This window comes from Herpailurus yagouaroundi, unplaced genomic scaffold, assembly GCF_014898765.1.
Source record: "Herpailurus yagouaroundi ecotype Mexico unplaced genomic scaffold, PumYag 98626, whole genome shotgun sequence".
Classification (NCBI taxonomy): Eukaryota; Metazoa; Chordata; class Mammalia; order Carnivora; family Felidae; genus Herpailurus; species Herpailurus yagouaroundi.
In genome coordinates, this window is record NW_024421473.1 from 1 (window position 1) to 27,178 (window position 27,178).

General features: G+C 41.7%; 2 protein-coding genes across 2 annotated transcripts; one reads left to right on the forward strand and one right to left on the reverse strand.

Moving 5' to 3' along the window:
• Window positions 1-2,394: 2,394 nt before the first annotated feature.
• Window positions 2,395-6,316, forward strand: LOC121026426 (transcription initiation factor TFIID subunit 11; the record flags this gene model as incomplete). The annotated part of the gene is made up of 4 exons (XM_040469285.1): window positions 2,395-2,564; window positions 4,233-4,320; window positions 4,669-4,765; window positions 5,655-6,316. Coding segments are annotated over 4 exons (486 nt in total), but the record flags the coding sequence as incomplete, so codon positions are not given.
• A 221-nt stretch (window positions 6,317-6,537) lies between these two features.
• On the reverse strand, window positions 6,538-26,106 carry LOC121026427 (UHRF1-binding protein 1). Its single transcript, XM_040469286.1, has 13 exons — window positions 25,872-26,106; window positions 25,167-25,337; window positions 24,639-24,778; window positions 24,085-24,226; window positions 23,636-23,829; window positions 21,978-23,434; window positions 17,070-17,266; window positions 15,459-15,613; window positions 15,220-15,370; window positions 12,499-12,761; window positions 11,942-12,050; window positions 11,709-11,815; window positions 6,538-11,312 (listed from the first exon to the last, which is right to left on the reverse strand). Exons 1-13 carry the CDS (start codon window positions 26,089-26,091, stop codon window positions 11,187-11,189), a joined length of 3,432 nt encoding a protein of 1,143 aa, XP_040325220.1. The 5' UTR covers window positions 26,092-26,106; the 3' UTR covers window positions 6,538-11,186.
• Between the last annotated feature and the right edge of the window lie 1,072 nt (window positions 26,107-27,178).

A 27,178-nucleotide genomic window follows, 5' to 3' on the forward strand; every position in this document is an offset into this window, starting at 1 on the left:
TTATTTATTTTTGAGAGAGAGAGCACGACCGGCTGGGGGGGGGGGGGCGGGGTTGAAGAGAGAGAGGGAGACGCAGAATCCGAAGCAGTCACCAGGCTCTGAGCTTCAGAGCCTGACGTAGGGCTCAAACCCACCAGCCGTGAGATCGTGACCTGAGCCAAAGTCGGACATTTAACGGACTGAGCCACCCAGGCGCCCCAAACTGAAACACTTTTAAGAATTGATCATATACCAGGGGTACCTGGGTGGCTGGTTGGTTAAGCTTCCAACTCTTGACTTCCGCTCAGGTCATGATCTCAGGGTTTGTGACATGGAGCCAAGGCTGGGCTCCCTGCTGACAGCACGGAGTCTGCTTGGGATTCTCAGTCTCCTGTCTCCCTCTTTCTCTGCCCTTCCCCCCACTCGCGTGCACGCACATGCGCGCTTTCTCTCTCTCTCTCTCTCTCTTCTCTCTCTCTCTCTCTCTCTTTCCCCGTCAAAAAACAAACCTTTTTTAAAGTTAATTTAAATTAAATTAACTTTAAAGATTGATCATATACTATACCACAAAGAAAACCCCAAATTCTTAAAAGCGGAAATCATAACAGGGCAATCCTATTAGCACAGTGCAATAAATATGAAATTAACAACAAAAAGCTTCTCCCAACTGCCACTCCCCCCAAATAAACTAACCCCTGGACATTTTAAACTGTTTTTTAAATAGCCCTTAGATTAAATCAACAAAGAGAACACTACATCATATCATACGGGCGTTGACCAAAACCGTATTTAAAGAAAAATTCATAGCTTTACATATTTGTATTAACAAACAGGAGATGCTGAAAATAAGCACCCAACTCAAGAAACCAGAAAAAGAACAGAATAAACCAGAAATATTTGATGTTCAAATTTAGGCCAAATAAATTTTAAAATCTAAGAAAATGACTCATTTTTAAGGAAAATATAAATCACCAAAATTCAAGCACATAGAGGTTAGAAAACTTGTATAAATAGGTAACTAGAGAAGAAATTGAAAAGTTTTTTAAAGATACACTATCTTCACTCTTACCTACCCCCTCATATTCCTCTATGAGTTTATGTGAGTTCCTTTTTAAGAAAAAAAGAGGTTAAATCCCATTAATGAAGTTTGTTGTCTTTTGATTGTATATTAAGTTGGAGGGGATGAAGTTTGGATTTGAATTATTATTAAACATCTAGCATGAGTAAACCTATGTTAAATGCTTATGTGGGGAGAGAGAAATAAGAGACAAACCTATCTTCAAAAAGTTCACATTCTAGCAGTGAGAAACATTTGCGTGATACAGTAGAATTGAAAGATAGGAAGAAAAGAGCATTATGTGTGGGAGAAGCTCACTTAAAAGTTCCGAATCCAGGGGCGCCTGGGTGGCGCAGTCGGTTAAGCGTCCAACTTCAGCCAGGTCACAATCTTGCGGTCCGTGAGTTCGAGCCCCGCGTCAGGCTCTGGGCTGATGGCTCGGAGCCTGGAGCCTGTTTCCAATTCTGTGTCTCCCTCTCTCTCTGCCCCTCCCCCGTTCATGCTCTGTCTCTCTCTGTCCCAAAAATAAATAAAAAACGTTGGAAAAAAAAAAAAGTTCTGAATCCATGGGGCGCCTGGCTGGCTCAGTCGGTTGAGCTTCTGATTCTTGGGTTCCACTCAGGTTGTGACTTCATGGTTCATGAGCTGGAGTCCACGTTGGGCTGTGTGCTGCCAGTGTGGAACCTGCTTGGGATTCTCTCTCTCTCTCAAAATAAATAAATAAGCTTTAAAAATATATATTAAAAAACAAAAGTTCCAAATCCAGGGCCAACTAGCTCGCTCAGTTGATAGAACCTACAACTCTTGATCTCGGGGCCATGAGTTCGAGCCCCATGCTGGAGGTAGAGGTTACTTAAAAAAAAAAAAAAAACAAAAAACAAAAAACAAAAACTATTAAAAGTTACAAATCCAAAGAAACACTGTTTTGATGAGAGGGTGACTCCTTTTTAATATTCTTTCAAGATGGAATCATCAACAATAAAGAGATGTATAGATTTAGAGGCAGAAGAGCTGGCTGGATGGAGAGGCCTTTTCTGACATCCCCCCTAAAGGATGAGGTCAGGAAGTGGGCTCAATGCGGGAGAGTGGTTATCGTGATCCTTGGCACTTCATTTCCTTTGTAAACATACTAGAGCTAGGATCACATAGCTAAACTGGAAAGTTGGATTCTTTGGCTGGTTTTCTTTTCACAGCTAGGCTATAAACTTCTTTAGGACAGAGAGTGTATCTTAACGCATGATGGTACAGCCAGTGCTTGGAACCAAAAAAACTATTGAATAATGGATTTGTTGTGCTGTAAAGAGAATGAGGTCTTACCTTCTTCCCCAAGTCTGGAAAGTAGGCCAAATATATAATAGGGTTTCTTTTCATCTTCTCAGCTCAAGAGTCAGGATATCTCAGATTTAACAGCAGTTGAAAGGGAAGACTCATCTTTACTTACTCCTGCAGCCAAAAAAATGAAAATAGATACCAAAGAAAAGAAAGAGAAGAAGCAAAAAGTGGATGAAGATGAGATTCAAAAGATGCAGTAAGTTACTTTCTGATTTTTTTCCCCATTTCAAGTCTCTAACTTGACCATACAAAGTCAATAAATTTGGGGAGCCTGTAATTTTTTCCCCTTTTTTATACTCAAAAGAAAGTAAAGCAAATAATACCTTATGTAACATTTTAGGAAATATAAATAAATAAAAAGAAAAAAATATCCCCTTGTCACCAGAAATAAACACTGTTAGTATTTTGAGGTATAGTCTCCAAGATATTTTCTATACATGTATATCCAGAAATAAATTTTTTCAAAGATGTTACTGTTTGTGACCTGTTTTTCACATTGTATATGGTGAATGTTTTCCATGTCAGTAATTATACATAGGTCATAACTTTTAATGGGCTCATTGCAAATTTATCAGAGAATACAGAAAAATAGAAAAAATAATTACCCATAATCCCACCACCCACAATTAACCCTGGGTATGGATTAGGTTATATACTTTTTCAGATTTTGTTTTAAATGTTTTAAATATTTATAGCTAAATACTTTCTTGTAAATCTGCCTGTAAATTATCAATTTCAGTGGGTGCATTGTATTCCATTATGTAGATGATCATTTAACCAATCCCTGTAGTTCTTTTTCTTCTTTTGACATTATTATGATTGAGCATCTTTGAGCCCATCTTTGCATACTAGTCCATTTAGTTCCTAAATAAACCCCCAAGGAGTGAATTGCCAGTTCAAACAGTCTGAATGTTTTCAAAGACTCTTCATACACATTTCCAAATTTTTCTCCAGAAGGGTGGTTGCACTTCACACTCTACCAGCATGTAGAAGTTTGTGTACTCCCATTCTTACTAATACCATTCTTTATAATGCTCATCTGTCTGATTCATGAAAAATGTTATCTTATTTTAGTTTATCATTTTAATTTCTTTAGTTAATAGTGAAGGTTAACTTTTTTTCCTCTGTGTTGGTCATCGGTATTTTTGTAACTTGCCTATTCATGTCCTTTGCTTATTTTCAAAATCGCTATCTTTTATTTATTGGAAAGCATTAAGAGCATAAACCCTTCTCCATATATTTTACAAATATTTTCCCCCAAGTCTGTTAATGTCAAAACTACTGGTTTGAATATAAATTTATGTATCAAATTTTTACCATCAATGTGAAATGTAATAAGGTAGAGTTAGGGGTAGAGAGAGCCTAGTGCTGAAAACATAATCTATATAGTGACCCAACATTGTAGTTTAAGTTTTTGTTGTTAATGAAGTAGAAATGAAGTTGTATGTCATTTTCTCTTAAGTTTCTAAAGAGTAAAAATGCTTTGTCTTCATTCCTTGTAAGCACCAAGCTTAATGCTATTGACCCCTTGAAAATTCATTTTCTGGGGCGCCTGGGTGGCGCAGTCAGTTAAGCGTCCGACTTCAGCCAGGTCACGATCTCGCGGTCCGTGAGTTCGAGCCCCGCGTCGGGCTCTGGGCTGATGGCTCAGAGCCTGGAGCCTGTTTCCGATTCTGTGTCTCCCTCTCTCTCTGCCCCTCCCCCGTTCATGCTCTGTCTCTCTCTGTCCCAAAAATAAATAAAAAACGTTGAAAAAAAAAAAAGAAAATTCATTTTCTAATTGTCTGAGACTTTTATTGATGTGATAATATACCTTAAATATTTGTTGTTGTAAGCCAACTTAATTATCTGAATCTTTGTCTAGAATCCTGGTTTCTTCTTTTTCTGAGGAGCAACTGAACCGTTATGAGATGTACCGCCGGTCAGCATTCCCTAAGGCAGCCATTAAAAGGGTAAGGATGGGCTACCACACTTCATTTCCATCAGATATGAGAGTTGAACTAGACACAAGAACTGTGTCCACCTCATTTTGAATGAGGTGCTAGTCAAGTTGGTGGATCATTCACACAGGAAAACAAAAATAAAATGCCTCTCGATTATCAATTGGAGTTTTGTATTCTGGGGATAAGGTCTAAACGTAGAGAATGAGTTGCTGTACACCTGAATCTTTGTCTTAATAGTCTTAATTTCAGTATCCAACCTTTAGTAAAAACCTTTTTAGTACAAAACTCTTAAAGGGTACCATATTCTTTAAAGCAGTCCTTGACTTTCTTAATCATAGTCTTTGTTCTTCTTTCAAGCTGATCCAGTCCATCACTGGCACCTCTGTGTCTCAGAATGTTGTTATTGCTATGTCTGGCATTTCCAAGGTTTTCGTCGGGGAGGTGGTAGAAGAAGGTAAGTGTTGTTGATAGCATGTACAGGATTGAACCTCTGGTGGTCTTAACTTTCAAGAATATCTATGCTAGGGGACCTAATAAAGTACCTGTGGGTGTTTCCATTTGCACTAGAAGTTGACCAAGTGGGGCACTTTGTTTTTTTTTTTTTTTTAATTTTTTTTTTTCAACGTTTATTTATTTTTGGGACAGAGAGAGAGCATGAACGGGGGAGGGGCAGAGAGAGAGGGAGACACAGAATCGGAAACAGGCTCCAGGCTCCGAGCCATCAGCCCAGAGCCCGACGCGGGGCTCGAACTCACGGACTGCAAGATCGTGACCTGGCTGAAGTCGGACGCTTAACCGACTGCGCCACCCAGGCGCCCCCCAAGTGGGGCACTTTGTATTCAGGAGAGCATGACCATTATTCCTCAAAAGTTTTAATACTGGGACTCAAGGAAGCATCTGGGAAATCTTTCCAGATTCCTGTCCTCAGTCCAGGGCGACAGAAGCCTACTTCGTATTTTTCCCCAATGGAGTTTGCTCATTTCTGTTGCCAAATTAAAGACCTAAGATAAGCTATCACTGGGGGCTGACCAGTGTGGTATGATGAGTTGTCCCTCATGTTATGAATCCTGGGAACTGTCCTCTATCCATCAAAGAAAGAACCTTGGCTGAGTGTATTGCTGGTCTCCAGTCAGTGAAATGTTTTATTTTTTTAAGTAGAAGATTATATATTACACTAAAGCTAACGTGATAGGTTTTATAGCATTCTCTTAAGAAGGGAAAATGTCTTGGTTTATTTCCTTAGCAAGCTTAAGAAGGGTTAATGAGAATTATAGGATTCAAATGGATTATGTGATTAATAAGTCCTGTGTGACCATGAAACTTTCTTCTTATCTTCTGTTTAGCACTGGATGTGTGTGAGAAGTGGGGAGAGATGCCACCACTACAACCCAAACATATGAGGGAGGCTGTTCGGAGGTTAAAGTCGAAGGGGCAGATCCCCAACTCAAAGCACAAAAAAATCATCTTCTTCTAGATTGAAGCCTAGAAAGGCCTGGTACTGAAGGAAGGAGTACCGGTTCCAGACTTCCTACTGCATGAGACTTTTGCACAGGTGCTTTAGTCCTCTAAGGATTCCATGATGATTTTAATGTCTTTCTCAGAACTCTGATATTCATCACATCTAAAAGGCATGCAGCCTGTTTCATACTTGCCTTGACTAAATATTGGCACCTCTTTGGACATTCTGAGGCATTTAACTATTTCTTGGCTAGTTGGAAGAAGAAAGGTACATGGGCCTTAAGCGTCTTCCAGACAGAGAAGCTGCTTTCAGAAAGTCTTTCCAAGAAAGCTTTGATGGTTTCACATTGAAGCATGAAGTTGCTATGATTTAGGTTGTTTCTTCCATCTGGTTTTAAGTAGATGAAACAACCAGAAACTTTGACTTGTGATACTCTACCATGAAGAACACAGTGATGGGAGGAGTGGTGGAAAAGTTTATCCCTGTACACATGTAAAGTTCCCTATGGATCTTGGTGAGTGATCATTAAACTGTTTTCCAACTTGCCTTATGTGTATTCATTTTCTGTCTAGCTGGTTGGAATGGGGAGAAGTTCATCATTATTTTTTGGTGTCAGATTAAAACTGGTCTTTGGCTTTTTTTGAAAATTTGAGCCCTTCCCATTTTCTACTAGAACCATTTAAAATTTTCTCAAGAGTACTTAAAACACTTAAAAATAATGTAAAAGCCCATATATTTCAGGTTCCTATAAACAGATAAACCACAACCAATGTTTAGTAAGTTTAATTTGCTTTTTTCAGGTGGTTCACAGAACCAGTACACTCAAGGTTTGATTAGATAATGCAACATTAAAATTTCCCAATACTGACCAGTATTCCAGTTCATCAGATACATTCTCATTGTTTTCCTCAAAGAGAGGGGAATAGAGTGACCTTTTATTGACAGTGATTAGCAGTAATAAGGCTACTGTATATAATTGGCAATCCCCAAGAATCCTTTCCTCTATCATTAAGTTTCATAGGGAGAAGAATTTTGAAGCTGTTCTCTTTTGAAGCTTTCCTGAGCATGTCTTAAAAGATTCCAATTCTGTTCAGCACCCTGATGGGGGGGGGTAGTGGGGAGAAAGTTTGGACTCACAAAGTTGAGCAAATCTTTTATATCTTACACTAAAACCCATGGCTTTAAACATATATTTAGCCAGTGAAGACACATCACATTTGGGGCATTCCACAAAGAAATGCTGTAAGACTCAGGCTAAATCTTGACCAAAAACTAATAAACTGGGGGAAGGAAGAAAAAGCAAATAGTCTCTCAGCTCCAACAGGAATTTTTTTTTAACGGTTATAGGAACTATAGCTATTTCAATTTGAGATACTAGATAAGGCTGAAACTTATAAACAACAAGGGAGAAAGATCACATCCCAAGCCTGGCCATTTAACAAAGCCTCACTGTTTAAGGTTCTCCCAGAGTGCATCTTCCTTGTGTCTGTTGTAAGAGATGGGGAAAATAATCCCCCCTCAACAATAGCTACTAACTACTATCCATACCTACCTAGAGGTGAATGGGAATATTCCTATTCTAGTAGAAAGTGGGGAAAGATCTAGGTGAGGGCCATAGTCTCTGGAAGGATAGTACATCACACCAGCTTCTCTTGAAAGAGTAAGGACTATGGTAAGTCACAAGGCAATGACAGCTTTTGTAGTTCTCAACCAAATGTCATTCTACTAGCATTGCGGCAATGTTCAGTTGTTTCCATTGTTTTGTGATGTTACTATAACTGATTTTAGAAGTTTAGGCAAATATTAAATGAGAAAAAAACAAACCTTCGGTGTTAAGGTTTGGAATGGCAAGTTCCCATATCACTATGGGAATACTTCAAACTACTTGCTTTCCACCAGCCCTTGAACTAGTCTAAGGGGAAACTAATGTAAATGGGTTAAATGAGAGCATTTAAATTATGGGGCATGTTTATCCCTCGTATATTCCATACACAGAAACCATTCCTTTCAGAAGCATGAAAAGGGTATATAAAATGAGGCCCATGGCACAATGGGTGGGGTGGGAGGTGGGGGTGGGGATGGGAGTCAGATTAAATAATACAGCAAAAGCAGCCATCACAAAAATAGAACCTATTCCTTCTGTCTTAAAGAGATGAGGTTAATTATTTCAGTGAGATGAAAACAAATCTGAGATTGATAATCATCCCTGTAGCTCAGCTAAGAGATAATTAAACTAGTCCCTACACACTAAAGCCCGTCTCCAGCACGTCCATGTAAACGGGAAATCTAGACAATCATAGATGATACATAGTTGTAAATGTTTCACAGCTGAAATGATGATGTGCAGCAGCTGAAGTCTTTGAGGGATAGTGGTGCTATCACTCCAGACATTTTCTTGAGGTATTATTTCTTGTTCACAGAGTCTTAGAGCTCCAAGGCAGAAATCATAAGCAGTCCAAAGCACTACTATTTTCCTTCCATTTTTTTTCTTTACATTTACCCTGAGGACTACCAAGAAAGTCTTCTTGCTCCCAGTGAATAGGAGTATGAAGTTATACAAGATGATTGTTACTAAAATTTCACGGGACCATGACTCCCACATTTCCTGGAGGAGGATTTCAAGACACAATAGCCAAAACTGCCATGTAAGTCAGAAATTCTAGGGCTCCATTTGTCACATAGACAAGAACTCCGGAGAGCCCAGAAACCTGACTGAACTCTGGTCACTAAAGGGGTTAGCCTTGATGCCTGCCAGAATTGTTTGTATTGCCTACCAGCAAGCACAGGCTTAAGGTGAAGGTATTCCAAGCAATACCTATTAGGCATTTTCTTTGCATGGAGGGATGCCAGAGGGATATGGTGGGTGGGGGAGGTGAAGAGGGGAAGAGAATCAGAATGTGGTTTTAAACCAATTCAGGTGAACCTAAGGTTGAATGATTCTATTTTCCAGCTACTGGATCTCCCTCCTCTAAGAACATTAGAAAGGCCATACTTGAGAGGATCGGTGATCCATTTTGCTCAACATTATGCCTTCCAAAGGAACACTAAGGGGGAGTTTATGGAGGGACACAGTTACCCTCTCAGTTGTATTTCACCAAATGGCCTTAGTTTTCTAGAATTCCTTTGGAAGGCCACCATACAAGGATTCCTCTTAAACCTTCAGCACCTGTACATAGGTTCTGCCAACACCACTTCTTGGACAATGAGCTCCTTAAGTTTCTGATTGGCTATGGGAAGTGCTTTCTTGTACCTAAGGCTATGAAGTTGAGCCCTAGAACTTGTATTTCAGGACTTGGTGAACACGTCCTTCCTCCTGACTGGTTATCTGATGTACACCACCCTTAGCTTTCATCTTTCCAGAATTGGAGCCAACATCTTAAATATGTGTACTCATGTGGAAGTATCTCCACTCTGATAATTTTTGCTATTCTCTTGACCTTTCTTCCCTTCACCATGTATTTTGCAAATAAGGTCACTAGAAATGCACAGACAATTTAAGCCATTAAAATGGTTTTGTAAGGGGTCCTGTTTTCTGTATTGTCTTCACGTGCCTTTCCTGATGATGCAGTTGGGTTTTGAGCCACAGCAGCACACTGACCCCTCCTTCCCTTCAGCAATGGTTAAGTTTCTGTGCTGAGTTCTAACAGAGCTTGCTGCCTCACTGGTTGCTGGTAAGTACTTTACTTTACACTTACCTAGACTGAACCTCACCTGTGATTTTCCTGTGTAGTCACAGCCTGGCTTATGTGCCTTCTCTGATTTTGTTATTGTTTTAAGTCCCTTCTGGTTTACCTTTTATTCCTTGGAAGTAGGGACACTTGACTGCATTATAATATCCTGCTCTCAGATTATTTATAAAAGTCTTAAGTAAGGTTAAAACAAGCGTTGACCCATAGGAAACTTCCCATTAGCATTATCTCCAGAAAGATGTTTATTCTTCAGTGTCTAAGTTTTTTCCTAAGCATGACAAAATACTCTTGTATCTCATAGTAACTGGTGCTTTTAAAATTGCTTTAGTGACGGACCTTGACAAAAGTTCTTTGGAAGTCTGAAGAAATTATATCTTGCTCCTTCTTGAATGCATGTTTCTTTTTATCCTCAAAAAACTAGAATATGCAAGTCAGACATGATTTCCCATAAAGGAAAATAGTTTATCTTTCCTCCAATAGGTCATGTGTGATTAAGATTTTAGTGACATCACTAAATAACTATTTTACCATCTTGCCAGTTTAGTTAGCTAATGAACTTCCGTCCAATCAACACAGCATGAAGTGTATCACAGAGCAGTATGGATGAAGGTAGAATGCTGGGGAAGAATTAGGTAGGAAAGAAAGAGGGGGGAAATAGTTGTTTTATGGGGCAAGGGGAAACCTACCTAAGTTGAAGCATTTTTGTTTTGTTTTTTTACTTAAGTCAAAATTACACGGTTTTAAAAAGCCACAGTGATAGAAGGATATGAGAGGCAACAGGTTGAGATGTTTACGTTATAGTTTAAAACACATTTTCAGCTCCCAAACCACCAAATGCAGAGGAGAGTGCTGGTAGAAAGTCCCAGTGCCTGGAGAGCAGATGTGCCTGGGAGCCCAGGGAGACGAAGGAAACAACTTCTGAAGTACAGCTGTGGAAGAGGCAGGACTCTAGGCAGGCAACAGGGGGCTCAGGATCAAGTCCCTTGGTGATTCTTACCACATCATACCTTCAACCTAGCTCAGTGAATATATTTGCTTGATTTAAATTCCAAATAAATTCTGTTACAGAATCGCATCGCAGTGATGAAGTACAACAGAAAAGAAGCTTAATACAGCTTGGCTGACTGTAGGATCAGCCAAGATGGTATGAGCTTGGCTCCCTTTCCAAAAAAGGCAGCATCCAGGTCTCCCTTACTCTTGTGCCTCTCCCGGCTCTCGCCTTGCTGGCTATTTCCTGTTCTATTCTACTACCATGGCCAAAGCTCAGGCCAAGGACTTCTCAGGTCTGCTACAGGAAGCTCTGGGACATAGAATCTTTGGTGGCTCTGTGGGTGACTGAGGAGATGGGTACCTTCTCTTGTTCACACAGGTTGTAGAGGAAGCAAATGTCTCTGCCATGAAACCAGGTGGTGAAATGGCCCTACAGTGTTGACAAGATTCCACCTAGTGTGGAGAGGGCCAAAAGGCTTTATACAGGCAAGACATGCTTGAGCCACGCACAAAGCTGCCCCCAGTTTCCTAGAACTTGGTCATACTTTGCCCTGTCTTCCACCCGAGTCAGAACAGCTAGTAGAAAGGACACCACAAGGAGTGAGGTGAGCACTCCCCAGTCCCTCTGGCATCCTTAGCAGACTTATTCAATGCTGGACAGCGCCTTCTGTCATAGGTGGTGCTATTGCTGGTGATCTCCTCCTCTCTCCTTGGCACAGATGGCTGAGCCACTGCTATCAGAGCTCAAAGAGGGGGTCATATTTCCTAATCTCCTGAAGCAGTCTTTCTTTATCCTGGTTGGCATTGGCCAATGCTCGTTTAGTTTCTATAAGTTCCTTCTGTAGGGTAGGCAATTCTTTCACCTGAGGAACAATAAATAATTTACAGTTAATAAATAAGGTAACACGCCTTGCAGAAACATCCAGTAAAGGAACAAGGAGGCAGAATTGAAGCAGAAAAATCCATAAATTTGTTTAGTGATCAACTAGATCTTTCTAAAAGCCTAATCCCATCTTCAGAATTCATCAGTTATAAGGACAGCAACAGGTAGAAATACACGATCAGCAAGCATTCACCTACAGTTCCTGACTTACATCCTCTATTCAGCACTTCTGGAAGTTGCTGCTAGATGATAGGAACCCAAACTACCCAGCTATACACAGCACAGGCAACTTTTTCAGCTCTCTGAGTTTTACCAGCTTCTGAATTTACAGCCACTAAGGGTCTACAGGAAAGGTATTGTGCAGTTAGGTCCTCACCTTCTCTCCAAAAGACTCTCCGGTGGGCACCAGAAACATCTGTTCTTTGGGGGGCTGCCTCTTCTCACTCTTAGGTACTTCAGCTGATGGTGTATCCTGAGCAGCAGCTGGAAAAAAGTAAAGGGTTCTAAATAGCAAACTTCTGCCAACATGCAAGCAATTCCTAGGTATCACCCACTCCCTCACAGGACAGAAAAGGCAGAGAAGCCGGGAGGCCAACAAGCCCAACTCACCGCCTATGTGGAACACACCATCATCACTCCGTTTCAGCACAACATGCTCCATGGCCAGAGTAATAGGGATAGGGCCTGGAGATGTTGGATAGATGGGGGGTATATCATCCTGCAGGAAAAAGGGAAACCACATGATGCCCTCAAACAGCTCAGAGCAGTTTGGGTAACAACCCATGCTTCTACCATCTGGCTTGAAGCAGCTTTATGCCATTGTGTATCCACACATTCTTGCAACGTGGAGAAACATAACTGAGTTTCTCCCATTCTAGAGATGGGCAAACCGAGGACAGATAACTTAATGGGCTTATGCATAGTCATGCTGCATGCCAACGACAAGGTCTGGGCTAGAGACAAGGTCTCCTCACCTAAATCCAGAATGTTTTGATAGAAACACACATTTTATGTATTACTGTAACCTTCACAAAGAATGCCAAGCTGCATTTACTCACTAGATCCTCACCACACTGTACAGCGGCCCGGGAAGAGATGATAGCAGTCACTGCCAGAATTCCTTGCCTGACAAAGTCTAGAGTAAAAACCAAAACAGCTCCTCTCACCTTTAGGGTGATGCTGCAGTGCAGGAGTTCAATCTGCATGGGAACTACCACTGGGATCTCTTCATCCTCCAAGAAGGGCCCCAGGCCATTGAGCACCGAAGTGAACAGCTCAAGATCACAGCCTCGAAGCAAGAAATGCAGGAAGCCATTTCGTGTGGCCAGTGGGGAGTGAACGGCCGCACCAGGCCCCACCTCCAAGCGAAGGCCCACTGCTGGCCTGATGTGGTCAGTCTTCAAAGTTGAGGATTCCGGAAAGCTTGTACCTTCCAGAAGAGAGACAGAAGGAAAACATCAATTAATTATCAGTCAGGGACTTTTCTAAGCATTTTACATACATTTAATATTCTTAAGAACCCTATGCCAAAAGTATTATCACCATTCCCATTCTAGAGATGAAGGAACTAAGGGACAGAAAATAATTTGCCCAAAGTTATACAACTTGTAAGTAGCAAGCACAGGACTTGAATGCAGGCAACAATGACCACAAAGACTGGGCTTGGCCACTTTGCTATCATGCCCCTCATGGTGGAAGGGAGGTCAAGGGCCAATGAAAAACTGCCCTTGCTATAAATCTGAGACACTGGGCTAAAGGCCAAGAAAAAACACAGGACCCTCAACTCTGCTACACTTAAACATCTCTTCCTTTCTCCAAATCTTGGTGTTCTCATTTCTCTCTGATAAAGCCAAGCAGGATCTATGCTAATCTTCTCAAAAGTCCATAAAGACCTATCACAGGTGCAGCCAAGGATATGAAACAACTTCTATACTTATATAGCTGCAAATTGTTACAAGCGTTTTGGAAAACAAATCGGCATTATCTAGCAAAGTTAAGGTTATACCTATCCTAATGCCCTAGAAATTATATCCTCAGGAATGTAACTCTGAGAAACTCTCTAACACACATACCAGGAGACACGTACGAGAATGTTCAAGGCAATCCTGTATGAAATAGCAAAAAAACCCAGAAACAACCCAAATGTCCGTAAAGAAGTAGAGTAATGGGTACAAGGGATATTTTGGGGGCGATGGTAATGGTTGCACACCTCTGTTAAACTGCTAAAATTTATCAAATTGTATACTTATCATGAGTTAATTTCATAAATGCAAAGTATACCTCAATAAAGCTGTTTTTAAAAAGCAAAAATTGGTATATTTATACAACAGAGTATTATATATTAATGAAAATGAATATATCATAGCTAACTCAACAACCCAGAAGAATCTGAAGAATATCAAAGAAAGAAGCCAATCATGAAAGAATACAAAATAATCCCACTTAGAAAACCTCAAAAACCTGCAAAGCTAAATAATACGTTGATACAAACATGTAGAATTGCAAAGTAAAGCAAGAGAATGATAAACACAAAATTCAGGATAGTGGTTCTCTATGACAGGTGAGAGGCAGAAGAAGATCCAGGAGAGAGGCTCCTGGAGACTTCAAAGTTAATGATACTATTGTATTTATTAAACTAGGTGGGCGAGGGGTGTCTGGGTGGTTCAGTCAGTTAAGCGTCCAACTCTTGGTCAGCTCAGGTCATGATCTCATGGTCCTGGGTCAAGCCCTATGTCCAGTTTTGCACTGACAGTGTGGAGCCTGCTTGGAATTCTCTCTCTCCCTCTCTCACTGCCCTTCCCCACCCCTCTCTCTCTCTTTAAAAATAAGTAAATACGGGAATGAAAGCTGGTGCAGCCACTCTGGAAAACAGCATGGAGGGTCCTCAAAAAACTAAAAATAGAACTACCCTACGACCCAGCAATTGCACAACTAGGCATTTATCCACGGGATACAGGTGTGCTGTTTGGAAGGGACACATGCACCCCCATGTTTATAGCAGCACTATCAACAATAGGCAAAGTATGGAAAGAGCCCAAATGTCCATCAATGGATGAATGGATAAAGAAGATGTGGTATATATATACAATGGAGTATTACTTGGCAATCAAAAAGAATGAAATCTTGCCATTTGCAACTACATGGATGGAACTGGAGGGTATTGTGCTAAGTGAAATTAGTCAGTCAGAGAAAGACAAAAATCATATGACCTCACTCATATGAGGACTTTAAGAGACAAAACAGATGAACATAAGGGAAGGGAAACAAAAATAATACAAAAACAGGGAGGGGTACAAAACAGAAGAGACTCATACATATGGAGAACAAACTGAGGGTTACAGGAGGGGTTGTGGGAGGGCGGATGGGCTAAATGGGTAAGGGGCACTAAGGAATCTACTCCTGAAATCATTGTTGCACTATATGCTTACTAACTTGGATGTAAATTTTTAAAAATAAAAAATAAAATAAAAAAAATAAGTAAATAACCTTTAATAAATAAATAAATAAATAAATAAATAAATAAATAAATAAATAGTACAATTATCAAAGGACTGAATCTGAGTGACAGCAGTTCCCTTATCAGGCACAGTTTGATGTCAGCAGCCACACAAATGAAGAGGTGGACAGTGGCCTCCTGTATAAGCTTAAGGAGCACCTGGGAAGTGAAGATGGCTAATAGCCTACTGAATACAAAGCCCCAGAAAGACCTCTGGGAGTCTCCCTGCAAGCAGGAGGCTTCACTGGAGTTACTCCCCCTAATGGCTACTGGAGAGAACGACCAAGGGCTTGGCACTTAGGACAACTATCCTTGGGGCACAGTGACAGGTGAAGCTAGGGCTGCCCCAGATAAATCCCACCAGCTCTCCTGGAATTGCTACCATCCTCACCTGAGCACTGTCCATGCAGGAACTGCCATAGTCCCACGGTTCCCAGCTGCTGGAGGGTCAGTTCCTCTGCCTGAAGGGCCACAGTCAGATCTTCACCACGTACCTCAATCCCAAAAGACACCTCATTCACCTTCAGGACCAGAACGGAGACCTGTAAAAGGATACTCTCTTAGCTGCGTCCCTCCCAAGCTTCTAGCCTTGAGCCTACCCTCTGCAGAGAAGAAAGTAGAGCAGCTGACCGGGTGAAGACTGAGGTCTTCCCCACTGGGTGAGACCAAACTGTTGGCCTCTGGTGACCCCTGGCCGTAACTATCCATAAGAGGGCTCCCTTGAACGCCAGCACTGTCCAGGACATTTGGAAGAGTTCCTGATGGAAGAGATTCTGGACCAGACTCTGTATAAGAAAGACAACAGATGAGTTTCAAAGTCAAAAAATTCTGTTCAAATCCAATCTCTAAAAACAATGACATTATAAAAACAACAACAGCAACAACAACAACAAACATTTATGATGTTTATGAGAACAAATGGGAATTTGATGGATTTAAGGAATTGCTAATTTTTAAGAATGGATAGTGGTATTTGGTCACATTAAAAGAAAACCTATAAATGGATGCAACCCAAGTGTTCCCTGACGGATGAATGGATTAACAAAATGTGGTATAAACATACAATAGAGTATTAGCCTTAAAAAAGAAGAAAATTCTGACACGTGCTATGAAGTGAATGAACCTTGAGGACATTATGTTAAGTGAAATAAGCCAGTCACAAAAGGATTCCATTTATATGAGGTACCTAGAGTGGTCAAATTCAGAAATAGAAAGTGGAATTGTGGTTGCCAGGAGCTGAGGGAGAAGGGAACAAGGAATTACTGTTTAATGGGTACAGATTTTCAACTGTAGAAGATGAAAAAAGTTCTGGAGATGGTTGGTGATAGTCGCACAACGATGAATATACTTAATGCCACTGAATTATAGTTAAAAATGGTTAAGACTGCAAAGTTTATGTTATATATATTTTACCACAATTAAAATTTTTTTTCAAAGATTTTTAAAGTCTATTTCCTAGAGATACATCATGAAAATATTTATGGACAAAATGATATGTTTGGAATTTGCTTCAAAATAACATGGAAGGAAGGGAAGTGAACAGAAGTATATTTGAAACAAGAATGACCATGAGTTCTTAATATTTGAAGCTAGGTAATGGGTACATGAGGAACTCACTATTTGATTCTACTTTTCTACATATTTGAAATCTACATATTTGGAATAATATTCCATAATAATAATTCCATAATAATAACAAAACAAACAGGGTACACACCACCCAGTTTCAGAAACAGTGCATTCTCTTTTCATTTTCATTTAGACACTCTTAAGAGACCATTTAAAAAGTGTCCAGTTCAATAAGATAAAAGAACCAGTGTAACTTCCAGTAGTGACTGATGCAGTTCCTAAGAGTTACTCATTTTACCATAGACAAAGCTTCTAGTTATTTTCCAACACTAAAATACATAGGCAAAACAAAACAAAAACAGACAACACACACACACCACTGACGCCAGCCACCAAACTAATCCTACTGCCACAGCTACGTGGCTGTAAGACTAGCACTCTCTCCTTTGGTCTGAGTCTGGTTCTGTGATAAAGGTTAAGTGCTAAGCCATAACCTAGAAAATGTGTGGATAAAACCAGAGCCACAAATCTATTAAAATTTCTCTTTTTTGGTTTTGGTTAAGAAAATGTCTATTTTATCAGAACTTAGCTCCTTCTGTATCCTACTGGGATACAGGCAGCAGAAAGAACCCTTTCTGGACTTCAACTTTGCCTAGCTCTGCTTCCACCTACCAGACTCCAAGAGCATCACAAAGCTATCACTGCCATCACTGTCCACTGAAATCCGATCTTCAGGGCCACTGTTATCCAATGAAACGCCATCAAATGACTGCTGAGATACCGTCCTCTTCATAGAGAAAAATCGGAGTCGGGCAGCACTTCCACTCAATGGTGCTGCTGCCCCCTCATCTATTTTGGCCATGGGCTCCCTGTTTAAAAAACAAAAACCACAAATGTGGCTTAAGATATATGTTCTGTCCCTTGCAATACCCATCGCTTTCAGCCCTAATAGTTATTTATACATAAACTCTGATGTCAACCATTACCTGCTATAAGGGGGTCACACCATTTTCAATTGCTGGCCTTTGTGAATCCTCCGGCATTTCAAGCTGCATAAGCAGCTCTGCCATATTAATATTAAATGTCAAGTTTATTCAAGGTCATCCCATTTTTAGAGGAGACCAACTACTTACAGCCCCAGTGCTAATGAAGACACCTGAAACCACCCACATCCATTCCACAAGTGTTTACTGAAAAACTTCTGCATAAAAGGCACCATACTAGGTACAGGGTGGGAGTGGAGAGTAGATAAAATAAGAAATAAGGCATCCCTTGTCCTCAGAGAATGTATAATCTATCAGGAAAGAGAAGATATATTTATTTATTTTAACATTTACTTACTTGAGAGAGAGAGAGAGAGAGAGAGAGTGAGAGAGATGAGTGGGGGAGGGGCAGAGAGAGGGGGAGACAGAGAATCTGAAGCAAGCTCCAGGTTCTGAGATGTCAGCACAGGGGTCAACACGGGGCTCAAACCCACAAACCGTGAGATCATGATCTGAACCAAAGTTGGACACTTAATTGACTGAGCCACTCAGGTGCCCCAGGAGAGAGGAGATTTAGACACAACTTACCAGTATATGGGAGTAAATCACACACCTCATAGAGGAAAGAGATACACGCCAAAGGCTAGGCAATATCAAAGGGTGAGAAGAAGGAGATCAGGAATGGCTTTGTGGAAAGAGATGGCATGTGAGGTGGCCCTTGAAGGACTGTGAAAGAAGGAAGGGGGCATTCTATGGGGGAAGAAAACACATGAGCAGAGACATGGAACTAGAAAATAAAAAGCACCTTTGTAGACCAGTCAGTAGCTCAACCAGCTAGAGCTTTGGTTTTGTTGGGGAGAACAGAAAGGCACAACTCAGTGAGAATAAACCTTTAAAGATCTTTTTTTTTTTAATTTTTTTCTTTATATTTTTGAGAGAAAGGGAGAGCGTGAGCATGGGATGGACAGAGAGAGAGGGAGAGAGAGAAAATCCCAAGCAGGCTCCACACTCGGCACCAAGCTTGAGGCAGGGCTCATGACCTGAGCCAAATTGAGAGTTAGACACTTAAGCAACTGAGCCACCCAGGTGTCCCCTTTAAAGATCTTTTAATCTTACCTTCCCATTTTATAGGTGAAAAAACTGACTCAAGGTCACAAAGGTGGAATTAAGAAAAACCCAAGTCTCCTACTTCTTGCTTGCTAAGTGTTTTTTTTTCCTCTTTACCACATGGGTTGCAGCCAGATTACTGAAAAACCTGGATTAAAGATTACATATGAAAGTGCTTTTAAAACTATTAAGTAGAGGGGATATACAGGAAATCTCTGTACCTTCTGCTCAATATTGCCATGAACCTAAAACTATTCTAAAAAATAGTCTATTAAAAAACTGTAAAGTGCTGTAAGGAAATATCATAATAATTGATTATGCCACACTAATAAATTCAAACTAAATTCAGTGGTTATAAGGAAAAAGCCTGAAAGTTTTAGAGAAGAGAAATAACATGATCAGGCCTGTGTTTTAAGAATTGTGACCTGACTCTTTCAAACAAGGTAGGGAGGAAAAGACCTCCAATGAGGAAATAAATTAATGGTTTACTGAAATAGTCCACAAGCGGGAACAGACAGCAGAAGCGGCCATGAGACTCCCTAGAGCAGTGTTCTCAAAGTGTCGTCCTGGTAGGAGCATCAGCATCAACGGGTGGCTTATTAGACATGCAAACAGTCAGGCCCCATCTCAGACCTACTGGATGAGGAACTCTGGGGGTGGGGCTCAGCAATATGTTTTAACAAGCCCTCCAGGTGATTCTGACGCATGCTTCAGTTTCAAGAACCACTGCTCTGGGGATTACAGTCAGAATTTGACAAATGACTGAAAGAGGCAGAGCTAAAACACAGAGCTTGAACAAGCAGAAGAATGATGCTACTGAAGAAAAGAAAGGAACTGGTCTGGGGAGAGATAAGGAATTTAGCTTTATGTATGTGAGGCTCGACACACCCCTGGAAAATCCATGCAGAACTACGTGCAGTAGATAGTTTTAAATGACGAGCAGGGGAGAAAAGTCAGAACCGAAAATATAGACCACAGCAGAAGTGAGAGATGGATAAAATAACTTAGAAAGTATTAAAAAAAATGCACTGATATAAACCTTCCTGAAGTTTGGCAAATACGTCAAGAACCTTAAAAAACGTTTGTAGTTTGGGGCACCTGGGTGGCTCAGTTGGTGAAGCATCTGACTTCGGCTCAGGTCAGGATCTCACGGTTTCTGAGTCGGAGCCCCGCATCAGGTTCTATATTGACAACTCAGAGCCTGGAGCCTGTTTTGAATTCTGTGTCTCCCTCTCTCCCTTTCACCCCCTCTCCCCGGGCGGCCCCGCGCCCCCAACTCATCTCTGTCTCTCTCTCAAAAATACCATTAAAAAAAATTTTTTTAATGTTTGTAGTGTTTGACCCAATAATAACCCACTTCTGGATTTTTATTCTAAAGATTCAGATATGCATAAAAGAGTAATATTCACAAAAATAAGGGCATTTAACACAGCATTGGTTCTACCTGAGAAAAACTGGAAACAGTCTAAAGCCCGCCCATAGTGGAATGAATGAATAAATTAGGACACATCCATTTGCTAGAACACAATAGAGCAACTAAAAATTATGTATTCAAATACCTAATGAATGGGAAATTATTCACACTAAAACATTAAGTGAATAAAACTGGAAGTTTTCTACATGATATAGAAATAATATAATTCTATTGCCAAAAAAACAGTATTTGTGTATACTATGTGTGTATACACAGGTAAGGATTCACATGGGTACACAGGTATATGTATAAAAATTGGAAGAAAATAGATCCAAATGTAAATAGTGGCTATCTCTGCATAGTGTTGTCACAAGTGACTTTGTTTTCTTCTTTATTCTTCTTTTTCTACATTGTCAACAAAATGAACACAAATCATTTTTATAATTTAAAACATAAAATTATGGCAGACAGCCTAGCGCTGTGGAACAGTTGTGTTTATAGGATAAGGGGAAGAAGAGAGCATCCAAGCTCTCTTGGCTCCTTCTGAGCAGTGCGAGTGGCCAGACAGGGCCACAGGCATTCAGGATGACTGCAGGGCTGGCTGCCACACAGGGCTGTCGAGGACAGGGAGGACTGAGAAGAGGCCATGGGACTGGAAAGTCAGAAGTCAAGGTTGGTGTTTCAAAAAAGGCTGGTGTCACACACACCCTTCTTTTCTCTTCACCACCTCTCCTCTTTTCCCATCTCCCTTATGCTTCTCCATTTAGAAAAAGCAGCACGTTTGGTGACTTGGGAGTCCAGGCTTTCAATCCTCACCCTACCACTCACAAGTTATACAACCTTGAACAAGTTTCTTACCTCCCTAAGTCTGTTTCCCCATCTGTAAAAGGAAGACTGATATTAGTACCTGCCTTCAGGGTTGTACAAGAATTCAATGGATTAATATTGTAAGTATTCAGGACAGTGCCTGACACATAGAAAGCACTCAATAAATGTTGCCTAGTATTAGTATATCTTTTATCCCTTTAAGTTTCCCTTCTCCTTCCTCCTAGGCTATCTGTGCCTAAGAGAACTGGCATTGCTTAGAGACCCATTTAGACCCACAATCCACTTAGACAAAGCTCTAAAGCCACTGATTTTCAAACCATGATCCTCAAACCACAAAGAGTCCCCAACAAAGATTTCCCATAGCCTTCATTATCTTCCCTAAAACCACAAGGCACCCATGGAAAAATCCATACCTTTCCACTCTTCTGACTGTGCATTTCTGTGTTTTTCTGCTTACTCCCTACTGCATCTTCAGTGCCTAACACAGAGCTGGGGACAGAGTCAGGGCTCAAAAAATTTTTGTTGAAAAAAATTTTTTTTGTTGAATAAATAGATAAAATACATGAAATTCTTCCTTCTCTAACTCTGGCAGACATTGATAAGGTGTACCAGAAAGCAAACCCAAAGCCCCAACCTCTCTACTTATAAGATAAAGGATTCATAGGCTCATCCTTTCTAAAACTTCAGTTTCCTCAGCTATAAACTGAGGATACAAATTTCTGTAACTATCTCATGGGGCTGCTGTGGGGATCAAATCAAACAAGATACTACATGAAAGACCAATAAAAAGAATAAAATATCACGCAGATGCCAGATATCATTATTATTATTCATTATTATTCTGAGCCTATCTGTATCAATAATGGTGACTCAGTGAAAGAGGAGGGGGAAGATCCTATGAAGCAATAAATGCTGACTTGAAAACTCCCCAATAATAGGCTAAGATACATGCATGTGAAAATCCAATTTCTGGCTCTTCCTCTATCACAGAATTAGAGGTAGTCCTAAAAATAAGTCTCTACAGCTGGCATACCTATATCCTCTTGGTAGCCTGAAAACTCTTCCACTGCCCTGCAGGTAGCACTGAAAACTAAAGTCTTTGCCACATTAAAGAGGCCATGCTATACATTGTCCTGGACTAGATGGTGCTTCCCAAACTAAAAGTACACACAGCAGGAGGCCTTAAGCCCAATGATCAGAGCTAGGAGACAGAAATAGGGTGAATGAAGGAGGCAGAGAACCACTCACTTGGCTGGGGGCAGGGACAACATCTTGTGCATGGTGGAGGTCATTCGGTCTCTGCCCAGACTGAAGGCATCCTTAGTAAGGGACACAGCTTCCTTGGTGAGGTCCATAGTGGCATGGAGAGCCTCTTTTGTGGCATCCTTGGTCATGTGAATAGCACTTGACAATTCTCCCTCAATGTTCTTCAAGGGGATGAGCTCAGCCTGTCCATTCACAGCGGTATCCCTGCCACTTGGGGGCTTCAACACAGCCGGTGAGGTGGATGCTTGAGCTCTGCTCAGTCTCTTGGCCTGTAAGGAATCGACTGCCTCATGGCCCTTCCCTGCCTCCTGCTGTGCAAGAGAATCTGAATCCTGTAGTTCTCCATTGCTAGAGAGAGGCAATGGCCTATCCTGGGATGCATCCAGATTTTCAATGCCACTATCCTCCAGAACCTTCTCAGGGCTTGCTGGGCCCTGGTCTGAAGAGGCATCAGACTTCAGCTCCCTATCCTCTGAAGGAGACAACTCTGAATCTATGAGGCTGGTGGTATCTGAACCTGCCGAGTCAGCTTCAACAGTCCCAGGGGTAGGATGCATGAGCAGAGCCACCTCAGCACTGGGGAAGAGGACCCCAATGCAAGCTGTCTGGTCCTGCAGGGGAGACCCGGTCATGGCCTCTGTATCCTTAGTCAGTTGTTCTTGAAGACCCTGTAGCACCTCCTTCAGGCGCAGTAGAGCCAAGTACTGGTAATGGTCAAGCCTCACACGGACATGTGCAGGGGAGTGTACAAGCATGTGAACATCTGCTGCATCCTCGAGCTCAGTCAGAGGCCCTTTGTTGTCCACACTACTGCTGCCTTCTCGCAAAACATCCATGACTTCTGTAAGGCCTGATAGGCTTTTCAAATCATGTTCAGTCTTTGACCTCTGATGGGACACAGTGTCTGGGGCAAGGACCTCAGACTGGACAGGACTGCCAAAGCTAGCTGATGGTTTCAGCCTCCCTTCTGTGGCCAAAAGGAGCTTCCGTGCCTGAGCTTGCTGCCAGCGGAGGGGCAGACAGGCCCAAATGGACAAGGGAAAGGGGGCCACAAAATTCAAGGAATGGCCTTTGAAGTTCTCTGTTCCCTCAAAATCCAAGGAGATCTGGGTGAAGTGGATGGACCAGAGATCCTGGGAAGCCTTAAGCCTCTGGGGAGGGAGGGTACTGGGTTGAGGAAGGCGGGAATCCATCTGGAAAGCATGATGTAAAAAAAGCATGTGCAGAAGGCTAAAGCCACCTGGAACCTTGGGAAAGTGAACATAATTGGAATGAAAGAACTCAGCAGCCGCAAAACCTCGGAAGAGACTTTGGAGGTCTAGACAACTACAATGTGGGGCATGACGCGTATTGGTGGCAGTCATGCCTGATGCAGAAAAGACAAGGGCCTGAGGACGATGCAACCCAGCCTGCTCTCTCTTCTCCAGCGGGAAGCTCACCTTCAGAGAGAAAATGAAACCTGATTCAGAATGGACATCTGAGTAGCTCTGCAACCTATCATTGATACACATGTGAAAGACTATTTGGGGTGTGACACTGTTTTTCTTGTATCAAAGGGACAGAGCAGAACCCTGGATTATAGCCATGGGAGAAATGCAACTATGGCTGCCAACAGGGAACGAAATCCCACTCTCCCCTACCTTCAACCAGAAGGCATCTAGTCGAATATCCAAGTGTTCATCTTTCTGGCTTGAATCTTCCAGCTTGTAGATAGCTTTGAACTGCTCCAAGCTGCGGTATAAATCCAGGCAGAAGAGGTTTCCCCAGAGCAAGCTGACAGGATCCACAGTAAATGTCAGACCATTTAACTGAATGTAGAGATTGGGACAGGGAACTGGAAAGCAGGAAAAAAAGGAATCGCCATGTACAAAGTTGCACCTTGACCTTACTTACCAGCTAAAATTCATTTTATTATGAAGAAAGCAAAGATGCATTCTCATACAAGGGAGAGTTTGTAACAAAGGTGTTCTCAACTAACTCAAACACCTAAAATTCCAACATCAAATGAGAATATAAGCCATGGCCCCAAGGCTGGCAAATGTGAAGAGCATGAGCTAAACAGTAAAAAGTGACCAGATGAGATGCTTACCTGGAAGCTCCTGATTATCGGGGAAGTAATACTCTGTGAACTCAATATGAATGGCAGAGACCTGAGTGGGTAGGTTGTGAAGTTTGCGACTACAGGAAAGGAGTGTAGATGGCTTCTTACTTGGCTGTCCAGCTGTAGAAACCTACATAATCACACACAAGTTGCTGTTAGAATCTGTACAGCATACAGAATAGAATTTCCTCAATTTCCTGAGGTTGTATAAAGCCACTACAATCCTTCCAAAATCTGTCACAGGGAGAAGAGTGTTTTTCACACGTGTTGCAGGCATTTTCACACCTGCCTAACACCATCTGCAAGTTCATTTCTCTCAGGGGAAGGTTTGAAGTGGGGTATTCAGAGGAAACTGGGGAAATCCCAGGTCCTGATCTCAGCAGCCACGCTCAGAAAGAAACAGACCAATGTATCAATCCACTCAGAAGTGAGGGAAGCAGCCCCTGAAGTCCACGATCTTGTTCACATCTGCTGCCTGCCCCCAGTCGATGAACTGCTCGACCCCTTTCCAACCATGCCTCCCTGTGTCCTGGGCTTCTCACCTGGTGAATGTCCAAGTCATCCACCCGTATTACCATGCAGCTAGAACGTAAGCGATTCCATGCTGGAGGCCGAAAAGCAGCTTGTCGGCCCTGAGAGGGGCTTCTCTCAAGTGAGTTCTTTTGAGGACTGGAGAGAGAATCTAAGTAAAAAGAAGAAGGTAGGAAAGATAATCGGGTACATTCAACTCTCATTATTAATAGAATTAAAAGTAAAAATCCTAAAATCGTTAAGGCTATAGGTAAGAAAGAGAGCTTAACACTGCCTAGCGCCTAGAAGGAACTCAAAATTCATACTCTCCTTAAGACCAACGCAACAGCCTACTGAATAAAGGAGGTAACAGCCTCTCTTCTACACTGCAGCTATTCCTGAAGACAACTAGGACTCTGTAAAGAAAAAAAGTCACTGATATCTCTCCATGGGATGAGGTTGGGATAATTAGCTAGTCCAGTGCTTTATCTTCACTGGATATTCAAAGGTAACTAGCAAGAGGCTAAGCAATGGGAGTCCTCCAGCTCTTTGTAACCTACCTGCTTTCCTCCGGAAGGGAGAGTCCAGCCCCAGGTGCCAGGGAGGTTTGAGACCCGTCTCCTCATGCCACTTCTCCATTTTACTCTGAAATTCCATCACCAGCTTCTGGGCCCACTGGCCTCGGGTCTCCATGGCCTCACAGTGCCGTACCCAATGTTTGCAGCTGTCACCTATGCAACAAAGAAGCAAGAAGATTTTAGTCCAAGACCACGATCCAACATCCCAATTTTTCCCTTCCATTGGTATAGTCATAGTTCAGAATCTGATCCTATATCCCAATGCAGATTTCTATGGGATAAGTAAAAATCATCTAGTGAGAACAACTCAAGTTCTTCTGGATTCCATATGTGATTTTTCCCTAAGGTTCCCTAAAGACCAGCTGCTGACTGTCACCATCTTTGACCATGGACTATTAGAGAGGCTCTAAAACTACTGGAAGTAGGGGCAGAACATAGAGTCAAAAGCAAAATCTCAAGCACTGCCTCTCCTCCTACTCCTTCTTTATCACTCATAAAGAATCATTAATAGCAGACCCTGCAAGTTTCCAGAAGATGTCTTCTTCAAGAGGGCTATTCCCAACACCTCTCTGAGCTGAAATTCCTGGCACCCGCCTGCTGGGCAGTCAGGGATGAATCCAGGAATCTGTCCTCAGTACATGTGTAGCTGGGCAGCACCAGGACTGCTGCCATGCAGAACTGTCCTACCTGCCCAGTGGAAGGGGTAATAGTCAAAGGCCATCTTGCGGAAGGTAAGCTGCATTGCACCACCCATGAGTCTGTTTGCAGAGACACCTATAAAAGAAAAATAAGGATGAACAGTGGCAGAAGGAACAAAGAAGCCGAAACACCACTTTAAGTACTTAAAAATGCTCTTGAGGATCGGTTCCAAAGCCTGATTGATACACAAGTGCAATTGAAAGACCATGATGACCGGTGACTTGCAAGGCTGAGGCCCTCCTCTTCTGGTTTATAAAAGTCAATAGAGGGGCGCCTGGGTGGCTCAGTCGGTTAAGCGGCCGACTTCGGCTCAGGTCATGATCTCGCAGTCCGTGAGTTCGAGCCCCGCGTCGGGCTCTGTGCTGACAGCTCAGAGCCTGGAGCCTGTTTCAGATTCTGTGTCTCCCTCTCTCTGACCCTCCCCCGTTCATGCTCTGTCTCTCTCTGTCTCAAAAATAAATAAATGTTAAAAAAAAAAAAAAAGTCAATAGACAAGACCCCCAAAATGTATATTACATTATTTCTGTAAATGGCTGCCAGATTTCCAGAAAGGAAAAGACATTTCAAAACTCAGGATTCATGAATTACAGTCCTAGGTCTTCCACAGATACACTCTAAAACCCTTACCCCAAGGGTAAGATTGGTTCCCCCAAACCTAGCAATGCCAGGATTGTTCTGCCTCAGCACAATACCTGGAGAGGCATAAGCCAAACTCCCCCCAAAACAGAACCCCCATTGTTTCCTTTCACATCCTGGCTTCAGAGCTAATTAAGCAATCACGTACATACAAAGTACCTGAAGCAGGCTCCAGGCTCCAAGCTGTCATTGAACACTAAAACACTGCAGTAACAAGGACATTATAAAATATGCATAGAAGATATTGTAGGTACATTGGAATTTTTAGCATTAAGTCAAATGATGTATTATGTTTACCTTGAATTTATATTTAATTCTTACTAAATGAATCAACTTTCCCTATTTCTACCTTATCTCTCCAACTATAAGAACTGTTAGCAAAGTAGTTAGAGTAGGAACTATTTCTCCTACATATCATATTATCTGACCTACCTTTCTATGTTCTACACTTCTATCCTATCTCTTATTAGGGTGAAGGGAAATACCATGGAATCCTCTAGGTGTAAGCTGATACACCTACAACCAGGAAGGTCTTTTCCACCCAATCTAGATTTTACCACCCCAAGTTCTGGACTAATCACCATCCTACACTCGTGTTCCTGTTTCTCAACCTTTTTGTTTATTATCTCTAAGCCCATTTAGACATTTTTTCCCTAATT

Excerpts from the sequence above, each read along its gene's own strand:
- LOC121026427 (XM_040469286.1), bottom strand. The coding sequence starts at position 26,091 with ATGGTCTTTCAATTGCACTTGTGTATCAATCAGGCTTTGGAACCGATC. Across the intron at positions 11,816-11,941 it reads TGGTGTGTTCCACATAGGCG|CTGCTGCTCAGGATACACCA; the intron begins GTGAGTTGGGCT and ends ACTTTTTTCCAG. Across the intron at positions 11,313-11,708 it reads GAGAGTCTTTTGGAGAGAAG|GTGAAAGAATTGCCTACCCT; the intron begins GTGAGGACCTAA and ends ATTGTTCCTCAG.